Source organism: Schistocerca gregaria, chromosome 3 (assembly GCF_023897955.1).
Source record: "Schistocerca gregaria isolate iqSchGreg1 chromosome 3, iqSchGreg1.2, whole genome shotgun sequence".
Lineage (NCBI taxonomy): Eukaryota > Metazoa > Arthropoda > Insecta > Orthoptera > Acrididae > Schistocerca > Schistocerca gregaria.
The window spans coordinates 904,234,187-904,258,883 of record NC_064922.1 but is presented as its reverse complement, the minus strand read 5'-3'; the positions used below and the strand labels follow the sequence as shown (position 1 = coordinate 904,258,883).

The window sequence follows — 24,697 nt, the reverse complement described above, 5'->3', positions numbered from 1 at the left end:
GATACCTGCCACATGGCCAGAACTGCTTCGTCTACAGGTCAAACTCCTCTGCATTCAACCACGCCTGCACCTGCCTCAGTTCAGCATCAGCACATTCCTTCCTACTTCGATACCTCGTCCTGCAGTAGGAACAATTACTTGTTATCTGTGCCTGACCCCCACCTCCATCCCACCGCTGTGCCTCAGTGTTTCATGCCATGACATTCACCTTATCCGCACACCATTTTGAGTGGACTGACTATGAACAGTGAACATTCACACTCCCCGTCCCATGTTTGACATCATTTCCCACACTGTGCTTCTGGACAGCCCGCACCTCCGCAGCCTCCCTGCAACACAGGTGGACCCGGCTCTGATCATACATCAAGCTTTCTGCAGACTAACATGCATTCTCAAACTTTGAACATTTTCTCACCTGTCACCCCCGCACCGGCTCCAGTCGGGCTTCCGCTACCATTCTTGGCACATCTCGGTGCCTCATCCGCATCGGCCTGCCGCATCATGATGGATCGCTCTCAACCACAACTTGTCACCTTCATGCTACCACCTGTACAGCCGTCATCGTTGCCACATCCCCTGGAGGCACACTCTCCTGGAATACTACAGCAACAACAGCTCGATTCAGGCAGTGCCACGACAAACTCAACCCAACCTGTTCTTCCGAACACTCTACAATGCTTACCGACGCTGCCACCTTTTAATCCAGACAGAGCTACATCCTGGTTTAGAATTGTGGACGATGTGTTCAACCATTACCAACTCGACAAGTCAACCAGTTTTCTGTGCCTCATCACCCACCTGCAAGAACAGGAGGACTTGACTGCTGACCTGGTCGATGCCCCGGACTCATCTACCCGGTACACTCTAGCCAAAAAGACAGTTCTACGTTGGCTTGCACGCTTAACTGAGGCAGCAATACAGCAAGTGCTCCACATCAAGCAAACCTTCCCAGCTCTAGAGATGGCTATGTGCCCTGGTCAGCGCCGATCTACTCTCTAACACTGCTATCCTTGCCATCTGGTCAGATAAACTATCTCCTCACATCCACTTTAGTCTGGCTCAAAGGTCTCCCGAACCTGTCGAAGAAAGAATGACAATTGCTGACAAGCTACACAATGCATCACTGCTCTATTTCGCCAGACACTGCCTACTTGACAAGTTTCAGGTTCAGGCTCATTGTCCTGCACCCGGACGCGGCCGGGGCCGTACTGTGCCGATCATTCTGCTCACTTCGGGAGGCAGTAAACAAGCAACTGGAACGTTACTGGCTCTGCCCACAGTCACACCCCTTCCTGAAACTGAACCTGCTGTGGCCTCCGAACCTCGGCCACTGCCACTGGCAACAAACGTTCTGCAGGAAATTCAACTGCACTACCCGTATTGTTACTTCCACACATGGTTTGGTGAGGCGGCATGGAACTGCAGACCACCCTGCTACTTCCCAAACACCAGTCGCATGTAGGTCCCAGTGCTGCCTCCTGCGCACAACATGACAGGCACCGCCCAGTGCTCCATTCTGTCTGGGAACGACCAGATAATTGCTGACGACTTTACATTAAAGACATTTGGTCAGGATACCTTTTCCTAGTGGATACAGGTGCTGATGTTTCGCTACTGCCTATATCCTTAGTGTCGTCGAACATCTGCCCTCATCATACTTCACAGCAAGCTGTGAATTCAACTAAACTACAATGCTCGGGTTAAACTTCCCATGTCAGCTCACTCTCCACAAACTGCAAACTCGAGTGGACTTTTTTAGTGTGTGAAATTGATGAACCTATTCTAAGCATTGACTTCTTGCAACACCACAAACTTTCAGCAGACCTAGTGCAAAACACCGTGTTTCATCATCTGTCCAAGACTCATTTCCCCTGTGCTCCATCGAGCAAACCTCCTTGTGACACATCGGTCCAGACTCATCTCATCTGTACATGCTTGTCTCTGTCGACAACATTACAAGAAAACATGCACAAGTGCCTTGTCGAGCTTGAACACGTTGCTCCCCATTGCAAGGAAAACTTCGAGCTCTCCCTCTCGCTCCACGAAACACAGCTCCAGCTCTCTGATAGAGCAAAGGAATTACAGACACTACAGCAAGGACAAAGGAAGGTCAGTAAGTGCGACAATTCTGCTTGCACTCACAGCAATCGAGCCTCCGTGTGTTTACCTCTCGCTACCCCTAGTACCTGTGCTATCAAGACTGCCACAACATGTACTGACAGTTCCGCAGGGCCACATCCTCCTAACATGGCAGCGTTTGACACTCAGCCGGACACATGTGTCCATGCGCAACAAGCATCACGTGTTCCCAAACTGACTGCTCCTACCCTGCCACTCGCGGACAGCACCTCAAACTATGCGAGCTGCCGTATGACCACCACTGACAACACAAACAGTGCACTCGCACCAAGCATTTCATCGATGACTGTGCTGCCACAGGCCGTGCCCTTGGACAATGGACTCACTAACGGCTCATAAACTCTACTGAACTCACCCGATCACAGTGCCACTGCTTCGGGCCAGCAGCCACCTCGTCGGGTTGACTCCTGGGACACTTTGCCGCCTTGGCTTCCGTCAGATCCTCCAAGTGGTTCTGAACACCACGACCATGCCTCACCTGCCCCGACCATCACTCATTGTAAACAAACCGCCTCCCGAGCTGCCAGAAACATTTCCGTCGTCACCAACAGCACAGTTGACAAGCTTCGCCTCATACCAGGCCCTCCGATCTCCAGTAAACCATGTCAACTTTGTCAAGAGCGCCTCCACGACCTTAAAAATCAGATTTCTGAACTACTAAGCTCCGGCATCATCAAACCCTCTGCCAGTAGCTCGTCTACACACATACATATGACACCCAAGAAAGACGGGTCCTGGTGCATTTGCAGAGACTACTGTCGACTAAACGCATGAACAATTATGGACACCTACCCCATACCCAACATTGCCGACTTTACCAGTTCCCTCGCAGGTGCCACCACATTTTCTGTCATTGATTGCAAATGGGCCTACCGCCAGATCCCCGTGGCACCTGAAGATATCAAGAAGAAAGCAATCACCACCCCGATCGGGTTATTTCAGTTTCCAATCATGCACTTTGGTCTGAAAAACGCAGCCCAGACCTGGCAATGCTTCATCAACTAAGTGCTATTCGACCTAAAATTCTGGTTTGCATATCTTGATGACATTCTTGTGTTCAGCTCCTCCATCGAGGACAACATTCGACATGTGCAAACTGTTTTGAACACTGTCGCGGCAGCAGGCATCAAGACCAACTAGGACAAATTCCAGCTATATCAACCCGCTGTCACTTTTCTTGGTTTTCTGGTCTGTGACGATGACATTTCACTGCCCCCTGAGAAAGTACAAACAATACTAATCCTACCCAGACCTTTGCCATTTAAAGAGCTCCAGTGCTTTCTGGGGCGGTTAATTATTATCATCGACATCTACCTTGGGCTGCAGAGATTCAGGCTCCACTGATGGATGCCTTGGCAGGCACCAACACTTCTGGATCTCGGCCCGTTCCATGGACCCCTGCTATAACTGACTCTTTCACTGTCATCAAAAATCTTCTTGCCGAGGCCTGCACCATCGCGCATCCTCATCACAATGCACTGCTTTTCATCACCACAGATGTGAGCAATATTGACATCAGTGCTGTCCTTAGCAAGGCAATTGACAGCCATACTTCACCTCTGCAGTTCTTCTCACACAAGCTCACCAATGCACAACGGAAATATTCCGCGTCTGACAGGGAGTTGCTTGTGGTCTTCGAAGCGATCAAGCATTTCAAGACTGACATTGAGGGATGTGCTTTCTATGTTTTAACAGACCACAAACCCCTGGCTGTGGCCATTAAAAACCTGCCAGCTGACCCGCCTCCTCGCCGTTTCAGATACATGGACTTCATATCTCAGTTCACCACTGATGTCAGACACATATAGTAGCTGATTTCCTTTCACAAGTCGATGACATCCATTCGCCGTTAGACCTCTCTGAACTGCCTAACCTGCAACCCGCCAACAAGGAAACACAAAACCTGATTTCAGAGTCTACTTCTTCACTACACTTTGTCCACACCACCTTCCCTGGCATTTTTGGTGAGATCTGGTGCAATGACAGTACGGGCATGTTACACCCCCTGATCCCAACCATGTTCCATCGAGCTGTCTTCAATGAATTGCATAATTTATCCCACCCCGGTGTTCGTGCATCTGCCGACCTTGTAGCGGAGCACTTTGTGCGGAGAAATGTCAACCAGCACTGCCAGCAATGAGCACGCTCCTGCGTCGCGTCCCAATACTGCAAAGTAGACAAGCACACTTCACCCTCCCTCAGCTCCTTTTCGATCCCTCCTGGGCGTTTTGAGCATATTCATATTGACATTGTCGGCCCTCACTCCCCCTCTAACGGCTTTCGTTATGTTCTCCCATCTATCGATCGAACAACTCGCTGGGTCAAGGCTGTCCCCCTCCCCGATATTATGGCAGAAACTGGTGCTCGAGCTTTTGCCGAGTCATGGGTATTGCATTTCGGATGTCCAGCTATCATCACAACTGACCAGGGCAGACAATTTGAGTTGGCCCTGTTCAATGGGATTTGTAACATTTGCGGCTTCCGGCACATCCATACCACAGCATATCATCCGCAAAGTAACAGGCTAGTGGAGCTCTGGCACCGCACTTTCAAGGTGGCTCTTCAATTCCATGACTCTCTATGGACTGAGGCCCTTCACATTGTGCTACTCAGCATTCGTATGATCCATAAGGAAGACCTCAAAGGCACAATAGCCGAGTTTGTATACGGCCAGAACATTGTTCTCCCTGGTGAACTTCTGAGCTCTTCTGCTTCTCTCCCTCAGTCTGACATACCTTCCTTTGCTGACCGCGTCAGATGCCACTTCATCAACCTCCGTATCTCTCCTCCCACCAGCCATTCCCACCCTAAGGTTCACGTCCCGAATCTCTGGACAATTGCAAGTACATCATGCTCCGAGATGACACTGTCTGTGCTCCCCTCCAACCTCCATATACCGGCCCGTACTGAGTTCTCCGGTGCTCAGCCAACACCTATGACATCCAAATGAAAGATTCAGCTGTCACAGTCTCTATCAACAGGCTTAAGCCTGCACATGTCAAGCCTTCTTCTACCCCACTTCAGGCCACGACCACACCACTCACTGTCATGGCTCATGACGCTCTGACCACTCCCTCCAGGTCGGACTTAGATACTTAATTGAGTGACTTCTAGTTCCAATCGTTGAGCTGTCGTCTGACCTTGCCTTCTACTCCAGTCTCATGCACTCTGTCGAGTGACCTCATGCTCCCCTCGTCGAGCTGACCTACAATCACGCCCTTGGCACCGGGCCCTTCGCCAGACCGTTCAACCTCTCCACCATTGCCTGCCTCGCCCTGTCGAGGTTCCTCATGCCACCTCATCTTGAACGTGCCCTCACTCGAGATGTTTGTTTTCTGTCCCCCTGGACATAATCCATGACATCTCAATAATACTGCATGATTATACACTGTTTGTTGTATGTTCCTCTTCATCCAGTGCTCATGTCACAACCTCCACCATTCCCTGCCACATGGTGAAATGTGTTTCCCTCCCACCCGACATCGACCTGGACATGCTTCATGTGTTCGCCACACCCACTGGAGACATTGTCGTATTCGCTCCATTCCACTTGCAAACCGCTGGCCTACCTGTCACTGCGCGACTAGCATGCCCAGTATGATGCCCAGCTCACTTCAACAACTTCCAGGTTCAGTGGCTGAGCCTTCCTTCATGACATCTACCAACTCACTCCCCGATGATGCTGTTGAGCTGACTGTGGTCCGGCTCCCATGGACCACCCCTGCCGATGCCTTAGTCCCCCCACCCCTCGCAGCCTCTCGAGAGTACTCCGTACTGCTATGTGGCGCCGATGAGGTCAACACCAGCATCGAATGCGTTCGTCTTTGGGCTATCACCTTTGGATTCTGAGCATTCTCTTTGAGCAGTTCTGCCATGGTCAGTTCTTTGTGAACCTTGCATGTAGTTTAGGAGAATAAATGAACTACTGCTAAATGGTGTTGTTTGGTGTAACCAACCCAAACTTCTCCCTCAAATGTAAAGGGGAAAAACATTATTTTCAATTTCTTAACTGTGGTCAAAATGACACACTTTTCTGGTGATATACTTGTTCCTATGTATTTTCTTCAGCAGTGTTAGTTGTCTCATAGCTTTTGTTAAATTTTGCAAGAAGCTTCTGCCACAACAAATAACTGATTAAAAGTAAATATGGTACACTATTTTCTTGGTATCCATGTTTGTAGCACTTGCAGGATACACATTGCAAATGTTAAGTTTATGTGTATCTTCCAACAAAATTTTTGTGAATATTTAGGTCTAACATGTTTTCAATGTTTGCTTCTGTCATTTCCTGATTACTACTAGTTATTTTTATGTTGTTAAGTTCTATTGATTTAGTTTGAGATTCTATAATCTGTTTTTTTTTTTTTTTTTTTTTTTTTTTTTTTTTTTTTTTTTTTTCTTTTTTTTTTTTTTTTTTAAATTGTGACTTTTTTTTCGTCCCTGCTGACTGAACCAGGACTCATTCTCTCTAAAGTATTTTGCCGCTCTCTGGATTTTTTTCTGGCCCTTGTATTCAATTTCAGTTTACCTATCAGCCACAAATAAAACTGAATGAGCATCAATAATAAGTGGTAAAGCATCCATATAGAATAGAACATAGAAACCCTATATCAAACCCTGTGGGATCCTTCAGGAAACAGTTTTCCAGATAAATAATTGCCAGAATTTGATATTACAATAATTTTTTTTTCCCTGTCTGAACCACTGTAAAGCACTGTCCCTGACTCCATACATCTGTAATCTGGGAAGAAGTAAGGAATGATTCTCTGAACTGAATCCTTTTGTCAGATCACGGAATATTTGTGTGGCCCTTTTACTGTTATCTTATGCGGAGCTTATCTTTTATATAGATTTTCTAATGGCTTTCATAATGCCTTTTTTTCTTTGTTAGAAGCCTATCTGGTTTTATAATTTATAGGACTGTTTTCTGCGATCTTTTCAAACTCATAAGAAAAGGTTGGTGGAATAGTTATAGAGCTGTATTTTCATATATCTTTGTCAATACCTTTCTGAACAATTGTTTAACCAACTCATATTTCAGCATGTATGTTTACAACATATGTTTCCATGTATCAGAGGAATTTCAATGCAACTGGCAATGATGCCTATGTCCACATCTCATTTGGATTAGATAATAATGACACAGTGAAGGAACAGCTAAAAGGATATTTCAGACCACAGTGAGGTGTATTAGAATCAAAAGTGCATTTGGTCCTCTGCAAGAAAGTCAAAGGGGTACAGTTATCATTAACACATTTCATGTAAAACATTGCAGTAAACCTAAACTATTTGTGAGTATCAGTTTAGCTCATCTATCCTCTGCAAGAATGTCAAAGGGGTACAGTTGTCATGAACACATTTCATGTAAAACATTGCAGTAAACCTAAGCCATTTGTAAGTATCAGTTTAGCTCATCAGTAATTTATATAATTATCTATAATACCTATGGAACTTGCTGTATGGAATAATACATAAAATGAAGGAAAGGTAACCACTTGCCTATAGCTGACTGATCTGTGGTGCATAAAACCACTCAACAAAAAACAGTATTTACATTAGTTTTTTTTAGCAGAAGTACACGCATTCATACAAACAGCCACACAGACACCCGAATGTACACACCTGCAGCCATGTGTACTTCTACCAGAGAAAGATCAAGAGTTCTAAAGCTAGTGGAAATATTGTTTTCTGTTGTGTCATTCTATGCTATAGGCTAGTGGTTGCCTTTCCTTTATTTGATGTATTATATAATTATCTGTTTTGAAGACTGTAAATATTTGTTAGTAGGATGATAACTAATAATGCTCAATGTAACTATGTTGTTTTTCTTACAGTTTGTACATAACAGCCATTCTTTGGTAGGAGTCAAGATAGTGGTTTACATTTATATGATTTTTCTGGGGGGAAATCCACTGATTGTGGAGAAATGTGTATGTTCATGAAACAAATGTGTATATTTCTTTGAAAAAGTGTCAAAGTACAAGCTACAATATGTTAAAAGTCCACTTACAGAACACAGCTTTAGAATATCTGCATAACTAACCATATTAAAAATAAAACAATGGAAAATCCAGGATGGAATGTAACAATATTGTGAGAAGGAAAGTTACTACTCACCAAGTAGCTGAGATGCTGATTCTCATGCTAATATTAGGTTGGTGCATAAATTGGCAGTGTTTTTGTTTTGAGTGTTGGTATTCTGGTTCCTTTGTGTTTATTTATCAATTGTCATGTTTTGTTTGTTGTTCATTTTGCTATTTGAGTTTAAATTTCGTCATTTTGTCATTTGGGTAAAGTGAGTGGAGATGGATGCTAAAAAAATTGAGTTCCAAGTGCAGAAATTGGAACATTTCCAACATTTTCTTCTGTTTGACTTCAGGAGAGCAATAACAGCAGCAGAGGCAGCCAGAAACATTTGTGCTGTGTATGGGGATAATGCCACTGGACTGGGCACGGCAATGAAATTTTTGAGGAGGATAATTTTGACATTAGTAACTCTTCACTTTGAGGAAGACTTTAAGAGTTTGATGAAGATTGTTTAGACATGTTAATACACAATGACATGTCTAAACAATCTTCATCAAACTCTGAAAGTCTTCCTCAAAGTGAAGAGTACACAATGTGCTACAGAAGAATGCTGAAGATCAGATGGGTAGATCACATAACTAATGAGGAAGTATTGAATCGGATTGGAGAGAAGAGATGTTTGTGGCACAACTTGACCAGAAGAATGGATCAGTTAGTAGGACATGTTCTGATGCATCAAGGGATCACCAATTTAGTATTGGAGGGCAGCGTGGAGGGTAAAAATCGTAGAGGGAGACCAAGAGATGAATACACTAAGCAGTTACAGAAGGATGTAGGTTGCAGTAGGTACTGAGAGATGAAGCAGCTTGCACAGGATAGGGTAGCATGGAGAGCTGCATCAAACCAGTCTCAGGACTGAAGACCACAACAGCAACAAAAATACACAATGATTCGTGTCAGTGTAAGTGAGAACTGGCAAATGTGATGAACTGTGATCATTTCCCCATTATGTGAAATTTTCATGCAATGAGGAGGGTTCAAAAATCTGGTGTATGGGTGCCACATGCTCTAAGCCAAAGTCACAAATATCAGTAGGTGGCCATATGAGCACCTTTGCTTGCTTGTGATCAATTGGCTGTTGAACAACACCAACCTTTCCTATCCTGTGTCATTACTTGTGATGATAATCACATTTATGCTAACATACAGAAAAGAAGGGAATGGTTGAGTCCAAACGAAAGATAATGTTATGCATCTGGTGGAACAGTGATGGTGTTGTGTACTACAAATTGCTTCCACTAGGTGTAACTATCACTACTGAAATTTATTGTCAACAACTGAGATGTCTTGTAGAGGCAATACAAGAGCAATGACTGTGTGAAGTGATGCTACTCCATGCTAACGCCAATGCACATTCTTCTAGACTGACTAAAAACACTATACAGGAGTTGGGTTAGAAAGTCATTCAGCACCCACTTTGTTCACCTGATCTTGCATCACCATATTTTCACCTTCACCCTCCATTGAACATCCTTCAAGAAAGTTCCTTTCCAGATAAAAAGGCATTCTGAACATGGCTCGACAAGTTGTTTGCCTCACAACCATATGATTTCTACAGTTTCTAACAACAAAAGAAGTGGTGCAAAACTGGATTGTGAACTCCACACTTCTCTTACTACAGTTGACTAACTTGAACTGCTTAGCCAATCCTCTTCTTTGGACATGCAGCTATGTTGATCTCCATAACTTCTTCTCCGAAGAAATAATGCTGGTTAGACAAGCCAAAAAATTACTATCTCTCTCACTTGAAATAACTCGGTACTCTCATACTTTCACTTCAGCTAAGGTGTCTTTACCTTTCCACAAGTTTCACATAAGCATACAAACTCTTGCAAGTCAACTACACTGATACCCATTAGATACAACTAAATACAATCATAATTGCCTGGTTTTAACAACCAAATTATTTGTAGACATTCCATGCGTCTTCCTTCATTCAGGGCTAAGACATGAATTAAGTTAAAATTCTATAGTAAAATGTTTTTTTTCTTTTATTTTTTTCCCCCAACGATCACATTCACTAACACATCAAAGAATAGCTTTTAATTACACCATGTCCTTTCGCAAAGCTTCTTTGGCTCTTGCGACAAACACTTGTTGGCATTGTTTGACTGCCCTGATTATTGTCTTCTCATTACAAACTTTGAACCTGCACACAGAAACCAGCAGTGCAGTAGATACCTTTCTGTTCTCTTACTTGTTTTTAAAATATCAGTTGTTCAAGAAGGTGGAAGGCTGAGTGTTTCTAGAATTTACACCAAAATTCTCGAGTTACTACATATACCTCCCCTTAGCTTAAACATGCAACTTTTACACATTTTCATTATGTACTTTAATATCTCACATAATGCTAATTTATATTTTAAACAGTACACATTATATTTATTTTAGTAATTGCATACTTAAAAACAAGCTCTTCTTTTTTCATTTTGATAATAACTATCTGAGCATTTCACCTAATGTACTTTTATATCTAGAAATCATGCGGACAACATTCTTGACTTCCAATCACAAACTCCAGGTGTCATAGACACTTAATTATTTCTTTTTTCATTCTAATTCTCTGTACTACTTTTTCTTTAATACGTAATAGTTTCATTACCTACAGTAGCTTGTAGTCTGGAGGAACTCTGGGCAAATGAAATTGTTCTTTCTGACACTCATAAACATAAAACATAATAATGCTAGTGGAATGTAAAAATCAAATTTATGAGAGTAATTTCTACAAAATGTGTGATTTCTACCATGATACTGTCGTTTTCCCTTTAGTAACAGTACCTATACCTTACATACAGGTTGACCCTGTGAGCGCACTTCCTCCTTCTGTTTTGGTAGGTACGCCCCTCTTAATTCCTATTTTCCTATGGTACAGGTCAATCCCCTTCTTGGTGCCTCTGTCCGCAGAGTGTAGGTCAGCCTTTCTCAGGTCTGCCTATCTGGCCTTTGTATCCAATAAATGATGGGTGTGCTCCCCCCCCCCCCCCTTTACCCTTCCCACGTATACACCTTTATGTACACTATAATTAAATATCCTCTGGAAAATAAAATCTATTTCATACTTAACACTCACTTCCTAATACTTCACTTGATCCCCTAGAGTCCTCCACTACTCTTCCAGTTCTAAGCTTCCAGTAGACATCAAATTTATATACACTATTCTGTATATCATTCATTTACATATCCCATACTTGTCCTCTATCCTACAAATCATCAGAACAAATGTTCAACTGACATTCCTGAAAAATTATCACAATTTGCTCCTCCTTGGTTTATGCTCATTAATTCCTCCTTGGCTTATGCTCTCCCTAATTACTCACACTTCCCTCACACTTCCGTCTTATGTATCCCTAATGTAGAATTATCATAGTGTTCTTATATATATATATATATATATATATATATATATATATATATATATATATATTAAAAACAAAGATTCCAAGACTTACCAAGCGGGAAAGCGCCGGCAGACAGGCACATGAACAAAACACACAAACACACATGTGCCTGTCTGCCGGCGCTTTCCCGCTTGGTAAGTCTTGGAATCTTTGTTTTTAATATATTTTTCCCATGTGGAAGTTCCTTTCTGTTTTATATATATATATATATATATATATATATATATATATATATATATATATATATATATATATATATATATATATATTAATGAAAGGATGTGGGTTTTAAGGGAGAGGGTAAGGAGTCATTCCAATCCCGGGAGCGGAAAGACTTCCCTTAGGGGAAAAAAGGACAGGTGTACACTCGCACACACACACACACATATCCATCCGCACATACACAGACACAAGCAGACACAAGCAGACATATTTAAAGGCAAAGGCATTCATTTCCATGGAATAATTCTCAAAAAATTGTGTAGTCTTCTATTTGAATCCTTTCTTTGCCAAAGTTAGATTCATTAGAGGAAAGTTCAGATAATTTTTCTCTTCTATTGCTCTGTATACTGCTATTATTCTCAAATGTTAATGGATTTTTGACACACAATTTCATTGGCAAATAAATGAACTGTGGGGTTGTGATTAGTATTCCCAATTGCTTAAAGAAACAATGTGAAGTCCAGTTTGGAATATCAACAACAGCAGAAAGTACAGATGGCTAATATCGATAAAGGTGACATGTTGAGTTGCAGACAGGAAAAGTAAACAGACTGTTACACATTAAGCTTTTGGCCAAAGCCTGCATCAGAAGAGAAAAAGACATATGCATCCACACAAGCAAGCACACCTCACAAAAACATGGCCAGAGATCTGGCTTCTCATGCCAGACTGAAACAAACACTGTGAGTGGGGGCACCAGTCAGTAGTAGAATGGGGAAGGAGGAGGGACAGCAGGGTACGGGTGGGGAAAACGAAACAGTGCTGCCTGTCAGGAAGTTTCAGTGATTAAAGGCGGCAGACATGTTTCACTTTCTGCTTCACAACCTGGGGCAGCTGGATCCTCCCCTCCACCATCAGCTTTTATGAACTACACAGATGGGAGTTATCCTTACAACACATTCTCCACTCCTGAACTCCTCCCAGCCTTAGCCTACAGTAATCTACTATCCCCACATACTTCACCCAACAGTTTCCACTCCCCCTGTCCTATCACCTCCTCCAAACTCACATCCTCTTGCTTGTCGTTCACTGCTCTCTGCCAATGCACCCACTGATATTTACCCCTTCCCTGCTCCTCTCCTTTCCATTACTTTTTTTTCCATTCCCTCCCCCTACACAGCCTCCCTATGCTCCGCCAAGGGGCCTTGTCTGCCACCTCTAGTCGCTCCACACTCTGCCAGGCAACATTGTTTCCTCTTACCCCACTCATACCCTGCTACCCATTCCACTACAGACTGTTGCTCCCATTCAGTGCATTTGTTTCAGTCTAACATGAGCAGACAGAAATAGTGGTTGTGTGTGTGAGGTCTGCTTGCTTACATGAATGCATGTGAGGTTTTATTTTCTGATGAAGGCTGTGTCCTAAAACTTAATGTGTAACAGTCTTTTCATTATGCCTGTCTTCAACTCAACATGTCATCTTAATGGAGAGAAGTTTATTAAACAGCTTAAGGTGATCTGCTATATAGTTTTTCCAGTTCAAATTTTCATCAATTTGCACATCCAAGAACTTAGAACTTTCTACATTGTTTATTATCTTTTTTTGTTAACTACATTAATATGAGAGGGAGTATTTTTGACAGTGCAAAAGCTAATATTACTGTGCAAAATCTGTTAATCATTGTAACAAAGGTATCAATTTCCATTTTCCTTGTTCATGCGTCTGTTATTGGCTTGAGTATAATGCTTGTATCATCTATAAAAGGAGTTTATTCAGGATCCGGATTCAATTAAAGAAAATAAGGATAAAAAAATTAGTTTTTGAACTGAGAAATGTGGGAGTGGAAATATGAGGCTATCACTTCTATGCACTGTAAAAACTACAGTTTACTTTTAAATATAAAATTAGGAGTTTGTACAAATAATGAGACATTCTACTGATTATCTAGTATACTGAGGTGTTAGATTTCTATAAATGAATGATGTGGCAAGAATATTTCTATATACTTACTTATCAAATATTAAATTCAAAGTCTGTGTTATATGAATGCCTAGCCACACACTATTGTGATTGAGTAAGACCCACTTTGCTACATCCTCATACCCTGATAGAGTAATACTTCATGTGCTTGAGAAGAGTTTGTGAAACTGTCATTGTTCATAACATTAATACCAAGAATTTTATTTATTTTTATTTCACAACATAATTGAATGAACTAACTGGCTCACCCATATAACATAATGCAGAGTGTGATATCTTGTGAGACAGGGAAGTGAGCCAGGTCCATGTTGAATCCAGGCAACAGATTAATGACTGAATGTAGTTTTCAGGTAGCTTCCTGTGCCTGCTCTCCAAATTCTGCCTCAGAGGGGAAGTTTCACAAACACTTAAAATATAGTCATACAGAACAAAATTTAGTGCACATGACTTATTTACTTTGTCAGAAAGGGCGTCCAGCTGCTCAGTTAAATAATGGAAATAAATTTTCCAAATCCTGAATCTGCATACAATACAGGATAAATGCAAGGAAAAAGAAAGAGTTTCATTTACTAACTAAGAAATTGCTATGGTTTTGGCACAAAATGACATAACACGGGACCATTCAGTAACTTGCGAGTTAAATAATGCAGGAATTTGAATTTTTCTATCATACTGCATCTTGGTAGTATTTGCCATTCTCTTCTTCCTTCTGTCATTTCAAAGAAAACACTAGATAACAGTGATTTTATGTGCTTTCTACATAATTCAAATAAAAAAAGCAAGCTCTTTGACAAAACTGTGGCTTAAAGGGGTTTAAAAATGTTTCATTCACTGCAATAGATAATCCATAGGCATTTCAGTGTGTTGTCTGATGGTTCATTAGCGAGATTCTGTATTTACTGTAAATGTCTCATACATGTTGATTCCAATAGAAGTATGACAGAATTGTTATTTATTGTTTCAGATGCAGCAAACAAATGGAGCAGTTTTGCCCTGAATACTTTCTGTACAGAAGCACTTAGGAATTTTGATTCAGAAGCTACTACTTCAGAAAACCCACCCCGTTTCACATGCCCTCACTGTGGTAGATCATACCGATACAAAAGTTCACTGACTTCTCACCTTAGGGTTGAATGTGGGCGCGGACCACAATTTCAGTGTCCTTACTGTCCTCAAAAGACAACACAAGACAGTAGTCTAAGAAGACATATTCGGAAGCTTCATCCTGGAGCAAGTCTGGAGATGCATTGATACAAAAGAAGATCTATTTAAGTATCGGCTGCCTTAAATAATGTACTTTCTGCTACTTTTACTATGGTAACATGCAATCCAGATCTGAAGCTCTTTGCTGGGCTAACAGAGACACACACAGCTTTATTATTAGGATCAATAGAGTAATATTATCCTTGTTCAGAGGAGTAAGCTATGGGTTCTTAAATCCACAGAAGTCCACTGATCCCAGCTGGGTTTTGACACACTGCAATGGGAAGGTACAGTTAGTTTCTGTGGCTGGCATTGGCCAATATTGGAGCAATTTTGGCTGTAGTATTTATATTTATCTCAGCATATGTCTCCAACTCAATACAAATATTTTGGAGAACTAATGATTTCCAAAGGTTCGCAGAGAAGGATTTGAAGTAAATCTGATGAGACAGTATGAAAATATTCTCATGTTTAAATACAGAAGTAACTGTAATATTCAAGTGAAAATATACAATTAACTGAGGTGAATGTGATTAGAGTGTTTAATATGATAATTTGGTTCATCATTAATGCAGCCAGATAAACAAGAAGCAAATGTTTAATGGCTGTTAGTTGAAACAATTGCAGTACAGCTGACAAAAGCACAAAAATCAGACAGACAAATTTTAAATTCTACAGTTATGGGTATCTTCCTTGTGACCTCCTGGAAATACAGATGAAAAAAGTAATGTTAACAAGAAAGATAAATTAGTGGTGCAAGGTAGAAGGCACTCACAGAAAAGTACCCACAAAGACAAAAGTGGTAACTGAAAAGATATTGTTATGTCTGGCTGCTTCTGTGTAACTTCTCTTTCAGTTTGGTGTTCTGAGTGACATTTTCCTCTCTTTCTTACTCTGTTAATCTTATCATCTCCCCTATTTTGCCAGCTGTTAATAAATAATGGACGAAATATCTGTTTGGAAGCAGGAGAGTCATTGTTTTCATTTTCCATTTTTGTATCTTTAAGATCCACCTTTTTAAGCAAATACTATGTGCTACTCTTTTTAATTAAAGTATTATTGGATATTTTTAATCTTTATTTTTCTGAATCTAATTCATCAGGCCAACAGGACTATTCATAACTTTAAGTTAATCTTACTAAGAATGAAACAAATATTTTAGTAAATTATAAAATACTATTGTCTTTATTTTAATGATTAAAAAGTCCTAGAATGTTTTCATAACTGCTGTTCATCAGATTTCTTTCATGTAAGTATGTGAAATATTCATTTAATACTTCTATTACAGTTTTTTCATTTGTGTGTCATAAGGTAGTTACAACTTAATACATAATTTATTAAATGTGTTAGAGTATCTAAAAGGTTTCACACTGTTTCCTGACATAAAGCTGCAAGAAACATATAAACCTCTTATGAAACTGCTGAGTTCACTTACATGAGAAAAAGGAGTGGTTCATTTTTGACCTGCTGCTTGAGAATTAGTGGGAGATCACTTTTCTTTATCTCAAAACAATCACTTAATATAGCAATGTAAGTGCAATAATAAGGAAGTCTACATTTTTTGTATGCTAAGATTTTGTTGAACATATTCTCTCTGAACATGGCATAACAACATCCAAAAATGAAAACAAAGCTATATCTTGCTATGAGGTAGTTTACAGCACAAAGTCATTAAATGATATAGAAACAGTAGTGGGGGTATAACATACTTCATATTTTTCCCATCTAAACACTTAAATGCTTTACTGGCCCCCTTCTGTATAAATACCTGATAACTCACAAAATTTAGAGATCACTATAAGTAATTAATATTGGACTGATGCTTTGCTCAGAATTGATTGTTATATAGATCGATAAGAAGTCATAAAAAATGCAAAAATTATTCTTACACATTCACTAGTCATGTAATATGTATCTGAGAATGTAGTGCCAGATTTCTTGTGTGTTTGGAATCAATCTCTCAGGCTATTGACTACAAGGAGTTAGCTGCTGGGGAAGAGGCAGATCATAAACTCACTGAATTCTGTTGTGATAATTAATGTGGGTTATATCTGCAGGAAATACAACCTGCTAGTGTACATTTCCAAGTTTGGTGCAACACATCACAGGGTAAAACTGAGACCTTCTGTACATGACAAACTGCAATGACAATTATTTGACAGCATCCATGGGCTGGCTCACTTGGGAATAAACGCCAGTGTCAAACTGATGATGGATGTTTTCATGTGGCCTAGTGTAAATGCATGCATATAGACCAAAATGGAAAGAGCCAAGTAGTATTGTTTTTCTGTTGGAATGGGTCAAACCTAAGCATGTGTTACCAACTGAAGAGGACATACATGCTAAACACAAAGTGTCACCTTCCACACTACTAGACATGGAAGATACTGTCTCAGTGCTACAAGGGGAACTGGTACAAGCACTGGTGGCTGATGGAGTTCAAGCAACACCTTCAGTGTAAATACCCCCTGCATTCCCGGAGCTCTGCTCTACTGGCAGAAGGGATAAGAGAGGGGGGGGATTGTGTGTGTGTCACCAAAAGAACATCTGTAAACAATGCAGTGAAGCACAACATTATTCTGTAATGATGAGCTCATGGACAATCTTTTTTACTCTTTAATGTTTATTACTACTTTGTTGAATCTCTTTAGCGAACAGAGATATATACTGGAGCTGACTGAAAAGGTAACATTTTTAATGTGCTGACCCTAACACTGCACTTAGTTTTACTGGGAAGTTAGGTAATTAAAAGTTATACCTAATTTAAAATTCCACCATTGTACTTAATAGGAAAAACCTCCTGAGCCAATATGTATTTCTGGGTGTTGTGACACCATTAGTTACAAAGACTGGCAGTTTAAATTTGAAATAACGTATTTTAAATTTTGTGAAACTAATTAATTTATGAGATAATCAGTATTCAGTTTTGGAAGTAGTTACATTTTCCATGGCAGATTTTTTACTCTTTCCTAAGTACATTCTGACCTATGATATTATATTCTTGTCAATCTGAATTTGTTACACAAGATGACATACTTCATTAACTGAGTCATTATCCAAGCTTTTAATACCTTAACATAATTTTCAATACAATGTTTGTACTCATTAGTCAGGTGTTTCTAGTGCAGATGCCTAAAATGATTCTACAAACTTTTTCTAAATTTCTAGACCAACACATTTTAACAAAACAAACATTTATCAATAGGTTGGTTGGTTGGTTGGTTTTGGGGAAGGAGACCAGACACCGAGGTCATCAGTCTCATGAGATTAGGGAAGGACGGGGAAGAAAGTCGGTCGTGCCCTTTGAAAGGAACCATCCCGGCTTTTGCCTGGAGTGATTTAGGGAAATCACGGAAAACCTAAATCAGGATGGCTGGATGCAGGATTGAACTGTTGTCCTCCCAAATGCACATTTATCAATACTTATAGTCCAACCTGACTAGCAAAATCTTATCTAGAAATTTTTCAAATGACTTTGTAGTTGCAGAAATAACAATTCGTTTATAGACAGTCTGAAAACAGTCAGACATCACTCAAGATCAACAGTCTGCACACAGTCCTGTTCAAGTTAACTAACATGTAACACCCATATTGAGTCTGCTTCTGATGCTTGCTCATGCATTAACTAAGACTAGTTAGACCTTGAAAATACCCATATTGACATGTACAAAAATACAGTAATTTCAAAGTCTAAAGGGCTTGAGTGCTTTCTTAATTCAAGTTTGATAATGTTTTGACTGAACTGTGTAAAAGTTGGTAGGAGGTCTGTACTGTCATTGTCTTTTGAACAAGTGATTGTTGGGAATGACAACTTTCATTAAGGACTGAACTTAATGTATGTCTACCTGATCAATCTCAGAACAATGACATGAAGTGTAAATATGAACCATTTTGTGTACCACATTTAAAATATCTTTTTAGTGATGTATTCCAACTACCATTGGTTATTGGACAGTGCTTTATTAACTTATGCTTCAATAACTTTACAAGTACTCAGTAATTCTGCCACTGCATATTTAGTTGCTTGTGGGCACTAACATGACTGTGTACACTAATAATCTCACAAAATTGAAAAACTGATCATTGTCTGAGCAATAGAGCAGCAGGATAACAAATGTGTGAGAAGTACGACCAAAATTGTGGTATTGTGTACATTTTTGGGCAAATACCATCCCATACTCATTAAGATCTTCAGCTTCATGACTACGAACTGATGTGCTACCAAACAATTGATAGAAGAGAGACTATGAAAACCAGCTTGGTGTCCTTACAATTTGGTACCACAGTTTACGGAGCAAAATGCAGTGAGAGTATTGTGTTAGAGAATGTGTGAGGTTAAAGACAATGATGTGTGGCAAAAATTATAAACTGATAGTTTGTGAACTTAAGATCCAAACTGAACAGTGGCAGTGAACAGTAAAAACAGTTACTGTGGCACAAATAAACAATAATGTGAAAAGGACTGTGTGTTTGATGTGTCTGACAGGAACCAAAGTTAATTAAGACAATGTGCAACCAAAAATAAACAGATGCTACCATGTGGAGATGACTTCAGCAAATCAGTTATGTGGTGAGCGATGACATTCTAGGCCGAGCAGAAAGGAATGAGGTGAGCCAGCTTTGGAATCCAGCAGTACACAAATCAGCCTGGTACAGAAGCACAAATGACCTGGTCTAAGAGCTACAAGGAAGGACAATAAGCTAAGTGTGGTCAGCAGCAACTGCCACCGGGATAATTTAAAGGTAAAGTGTTCTTGTTATTGGATATAATTAACTGTTCACCAAAATAAATGATGAAGGAAGAAAAAGCAATGTGTCTGTAAACTGTGAGGGACAGGTGGTAAAAATCAAAAGAAAAACTAATGACAATAGCATGTCTGATGATCGGGAAGAAGAACTAAGGTTTGCATAAAAACAGAATGCAGGAATTCATAGTGAACTTTGTGATAACAGTGGGTTGAGATAAGGGCTAAACCCAACTTTGTATGATGAAGTAAATGCCTGTCAAGTTCTACACAAAATGTCAAAAACTTCTCCCAATGATTATTGTAATGTGAAGGAGGAATAGCATAATTCTGATTTGATTGGACAAGTTAATGTCAAATAATGAATTTTGCAATGTAAATCAATGTGTGCAAGAAACATATGGGACTGAAGGCATTAGGTCAATATTAGAGACATTCATGGACAGCCTAAATGCAAAGAAAGACAAATATAGCAGTGACATCAAAAATATTATGAAAAGGAAAGACACTACTCACCATATAGCACGGATACTAAGTCACTGATAGGCTCTGTCACAAATTAAGCTTTCAGCCAGTAAGACCTTCATCAACGGTAGATGACACATACACAAACACACACACACACACACACACACACACACACACACACACACACACACATACACACACAAACACAAACAAACAAACAAACGCAACTCACATGTATGACTGCAGTCTCAGGAAACTGAAACCACACTGTGAGCAGCAGTACCAGTGCATGATGGGAGCAGCGACTGGGTGGGGTAAGGAGGAGGCTGGGGCAGGGAGGGGGAGGGATAGTGTGGTAGGATGTGGCGGACAGCAAATTGCTGCAGGTTAGACAGAAGGCAGGGGAGATGTGGGTAAGTAGTGGAAAAGGAGAGAAGCGAAAAGACTGGGTATGATAGTGGAATGGTGGCTGTGTAGTGCTGGAATGGGAGCAGTGAAGGGGCTGGATGGGTGAGGACAGTGACTAATGAAGGTTGAGGCCAGGAGGGATATGTGAACATAGGATGTATTGCAGTTAAAGTTCCCACCTGTGCAGTTCAGAAAAGATGGAGTTGGTGGGAAGGATCCATAAGGCACAGACTGTGAAGCAGTCACTGAAATGAAGGCTGCCATGTTTGGCAGCATGCTCACAACAGGGTGGTCCACTTGTTTCTTGGCCACAGTTTGTCAGTGGGCATTCATGCAGATAGGCAACTTGTTGGTTGTCATGACCACATAGAATGCAGCACAGTGGTTGCAGCTTAGCTTGTAGATCACATGACTGGTTTCACAGGTAGCCCTGCCTTTGATGGGATAGGTGATGTTTGTGACGGGAGTGGAGTAGGTAGTAATGGGAGGACGTATGGGACAGGTCTTGCATCTAGGTCTATTATAGGGGTACGAGCCATGAGGTAATGGGTTGGGAGCAGAGGTTGTGTAAAGATAGATGAGTATATTGTGTAGGTTCAGTGTACAGCAGAGTACCACTGTACGAGGGGTGCAGGACATGATGAGAGGTAGTCGAAAACCTGGTGGAGAATGTAATTCAGTTGCTCCAGTCCTGGGTTGCACTGAGTTATGAGGGGAATGCTCATCTGGGGCTGGACGGTGGGACTTTGGGAGGTGGTGGGAGACTGGAAAATTATGGCATGGAAGATTAGTTTTTGTACAATCTGTGAAGGACATCAAAAAGGAATTTAAGAATGATATTACTGAGTTGGGTTTGAAACTTAATGAAACTAATAAAAAGATAGATTCCATGAAAACGTGTTTTGAAAATAATGTAGGAAAAATATATTGCTACTTACAGTAAAGATGACATATTAAGTTGCAGATATGCACAATTAAAACACTTGCACAAAGCTTTTGGCCACAGCCTTCATTAGCAAAAGAGAAACACACACCATTCACACACACACAAGCAAGCACACCTCATGCACACATGACCACTAAGTCCAGCATCCCTCCACTTCCGCCAGTACCTCATCTCCTACCCTTCAAATGTCAGAGTTATGTCAGCTGTTGATTGAAGAAATAAATTATATAATAAACTTTGGTGTGGTTGAACAAAATAATCTTGTCTTTAATAGGTCCTAAATTACAAAAAGATAAGATATACAAGTGAGATTAAGCAGGTAAATGAAGCAGCTGTGATTATAAAAAGTATTTATTTTAACTCAACATGAGGAATTATAGTAACTGTAATAAAGGAAAATGAGGCAGTTGAGTAAGAGGGATAATGTACAACATGGCCTGGATGCACTTATGAGTAGTATCTGCAGTTATAAGTGGTGAGTAAGGCAACTATGTCTGGCCATTGAGTACTAAGCTGGGTCACTCAGATACCAGGCTTTCCTTTTTACTTTCATGTTATAACACAGCACAGTAAGAGAGAGATCTAGAATGCAAACAATAGGATAACTGAAGAGAAAGAAATAACTAAATTTGAAGTAATGAAACAACTAACTTGAACTATCAACAGACATTACTCTACCAAATTTGCAAAGTGTGAAAATCCTCTTGGGGATTTAAATTCTTTATTATATCAGTATTACATAGTCATTTTTCTTGCCATTTTGAGGTATACCAGAAACAGTGTTACTGGGTGTGGAATAGCCACTATTTTAAATAGTCCATGATATTTTTGAAAAATTTATTGATTTCTGTCTTTAAATTATAACTAGGATGGAAATCCTTACCTAATATCAGATCATTAACCTCTAGTGGTGGTATATTACCTTTCCATTGGCTTTATTAATGTATTATTTGCTTATTTTAATAGTCTTCCTTTTACCAGATACTGTTTAAAATGCATTGAGGGTAGCCTTTAAACAGCTTTAACAGTGGTTTGCCAATAAAAGTTTCCTCCATAATTTCTACTGGTGATAGTCCTGTAGACATATGAGGTAATTCATTTAATATCTGGAACTCAGGAGTCAAATAAACCCATGTTGTATGGTTGTTAGGAAAATATGTTCTATGTAGTCATCTAATTTCTTTCATCATGCATTACAAGGATTTGATTGTGGATGATATTTAGAAATAGCTACATGTTTTACACCTTACCATGGTAAAAATTACCTCATATTATTACTTTTAAAGTGTGAAGAATGCTATGTGGCTTACCCACATCTTTAAAGTAGTCTCTAATACAGTTTATTACTGTATCTGTGCTGGCTTGTTCAATGGGGTAAAGTTTTATGTGTTTTGACCAACATTCTATTAGTAGAAGAATGTATGTTACTCCTCCCTTATGTGTAGGTAACTCTCTATAAATACTAGCAGCAGTTAAATCATGTAATCTTTTGGGTACTGTGGGATATAACTTATTTTGTACTTAGCTATGATAATTCTTAACCTTCTAACATACTGCACAAGATTACATTAACTTAACTACTTTTCTACTTAAGTTCCTAAAGTAATAAAATTTATTCATGTGAATAATGAATTTGCAAATGTTTAAATGTCCATATTATACCTTCTTCTATGTTCTTAGAAATGCCTTACAACTAGATGCCTTGTTATCTAATCTCCAGAACAAAATATCATCAACAGTGGTCCACTATTCCTGCTCATTGATAACATCCTTGCATGTGTGTTGCAGAAATCTGGCACTAAAGTAATCATCTGTTTTACTCCCCGCTTTCTTCTTAAGGCAATGGTCCTCTTCTCTTACTGATGTAACTTAAGGTTAAGAAGTTAATCCCATATCCATTTAAGTCTCGGCATTCGAGACCGAAATGCTGGAGTTGGCAGTCATGTGTGCATGAGGTGTGCTGTGTGTGTGTGTGTGTGTGTGTGTGTGTGTGTGTATGTGTGTGTGTGTGTGTGTGTGTGTGTGTGTGTGTGTGTGTGTGTGTGTGTATCTTCACCAACGAAGACTGTGGCTGAAAGCTACATGTGAGTGTCTCTTTATTATGCCTGCCTGTAACTTGACATCTCTTCTTTATGGTAAATAGCAATCTATCTTTTCCTACGTTGTTAATATAGCTCTTTGTTTGAATAATTATAACAGTCAAGGATCATTCATTACTTGACCCTGCACCGAGCGAGGTGGCGCAGTGGTTAGCACACTGGACTTGCATTCGGGAGGACGACGGTTCAATCCCGTCTCCGGCCATCCTGATTTAGGTTTTCCGTGATTTCCCTAAATCGTTTCAGACAAATGCCGGGATGGTTCCTTTGAAAGGGCACGGCCAATTTCCTTCCCAATCCTTCCATAACCCGAGCTTGTGCTCCGTCTCTAATGACCTCGTTGTCGACGGGACGTTAAACACTAACCACCACCACCACCACCACTTGACCCTGCACATATCAAGGATAAAATCCAGCTAGTCAGAGGAATGACCATAATTATTTTACATTCTGGGCAGTTCTTTATGGCCCGTATCCTTTCAGGATCCAGTTCAATGCCATTTACCCCAAACAGACATCCCATAACTTCAGTTCTGGTAATTTAATAGTAATACCAATAGTAGTACCAATAAAAAGATAACACCCAGAACTGATGTGAATTTCCATGAAACTATAAAGCTTTATAACATTTTGAATTTTCATGTAATTTTACTTGCCAGTATACAGGTATCAAATCTCTTTAACTGAAATATTTGTCTTGGTTGAAGAAATGAGCAATTCATTGATGCATGTAGGTCTATATCTTTCAGTGTCTATATGCTTAATCAGAGAATGTATGCATAAGACCCAGCACACCCTGCCTGTAGCTTTCCTAATAACTAATAACAGATTGTCTTAGACACTTATGCTCTGTTCAATTACTTTGTTTTCTGTTATTTCATGTATATCTTCTTGTACTGCAGATCAGAAACATTAAGGTACAGGATAGGGTTTGCAAAAGAAAGGGCTCTCATCTTTTATTTTAAATTTGCAAATGTAATCACCTATTACTCCCAATTTATCAGAGACTATTGACCTATATTTCCACAGAACATTTATAATTCCTTTTCTAGCTCTTTCTC

General features: G+C 40.1%; 1 protein-coding gene across 12 annotated transcripts in view; it reads left to right on the top strand.

Annotated features, from left to right (window-relative positions):
- Window positions 1–24,697, top strand: part of LOC126355227 (longitudinals lacking protein, isoforms A/B/D/L) — a 718,131-nt gene that overhangs the window by 373,454 nt on the left and 319,980 nt on the right. The window contains exon 5 of one of the 12 annotated variants that reach the window (XM_050005495.1): window positions 14,732–16,388. The exons of the other annotated variants lie outside the window; for them this stretch is intronic. Coding sequence (XP_049861452.1) covers window positions 14,732–15,018 — 287 coding nt within the window. The 3' untranslated portion in view covers window positions 15,019–16,388. Of the gene's footprint in view, window positions 1–14,731; window positions 16,389–24,697 lie in introns of those variants that run through there. 12 annotated transcript variants of the gene reach the window in all.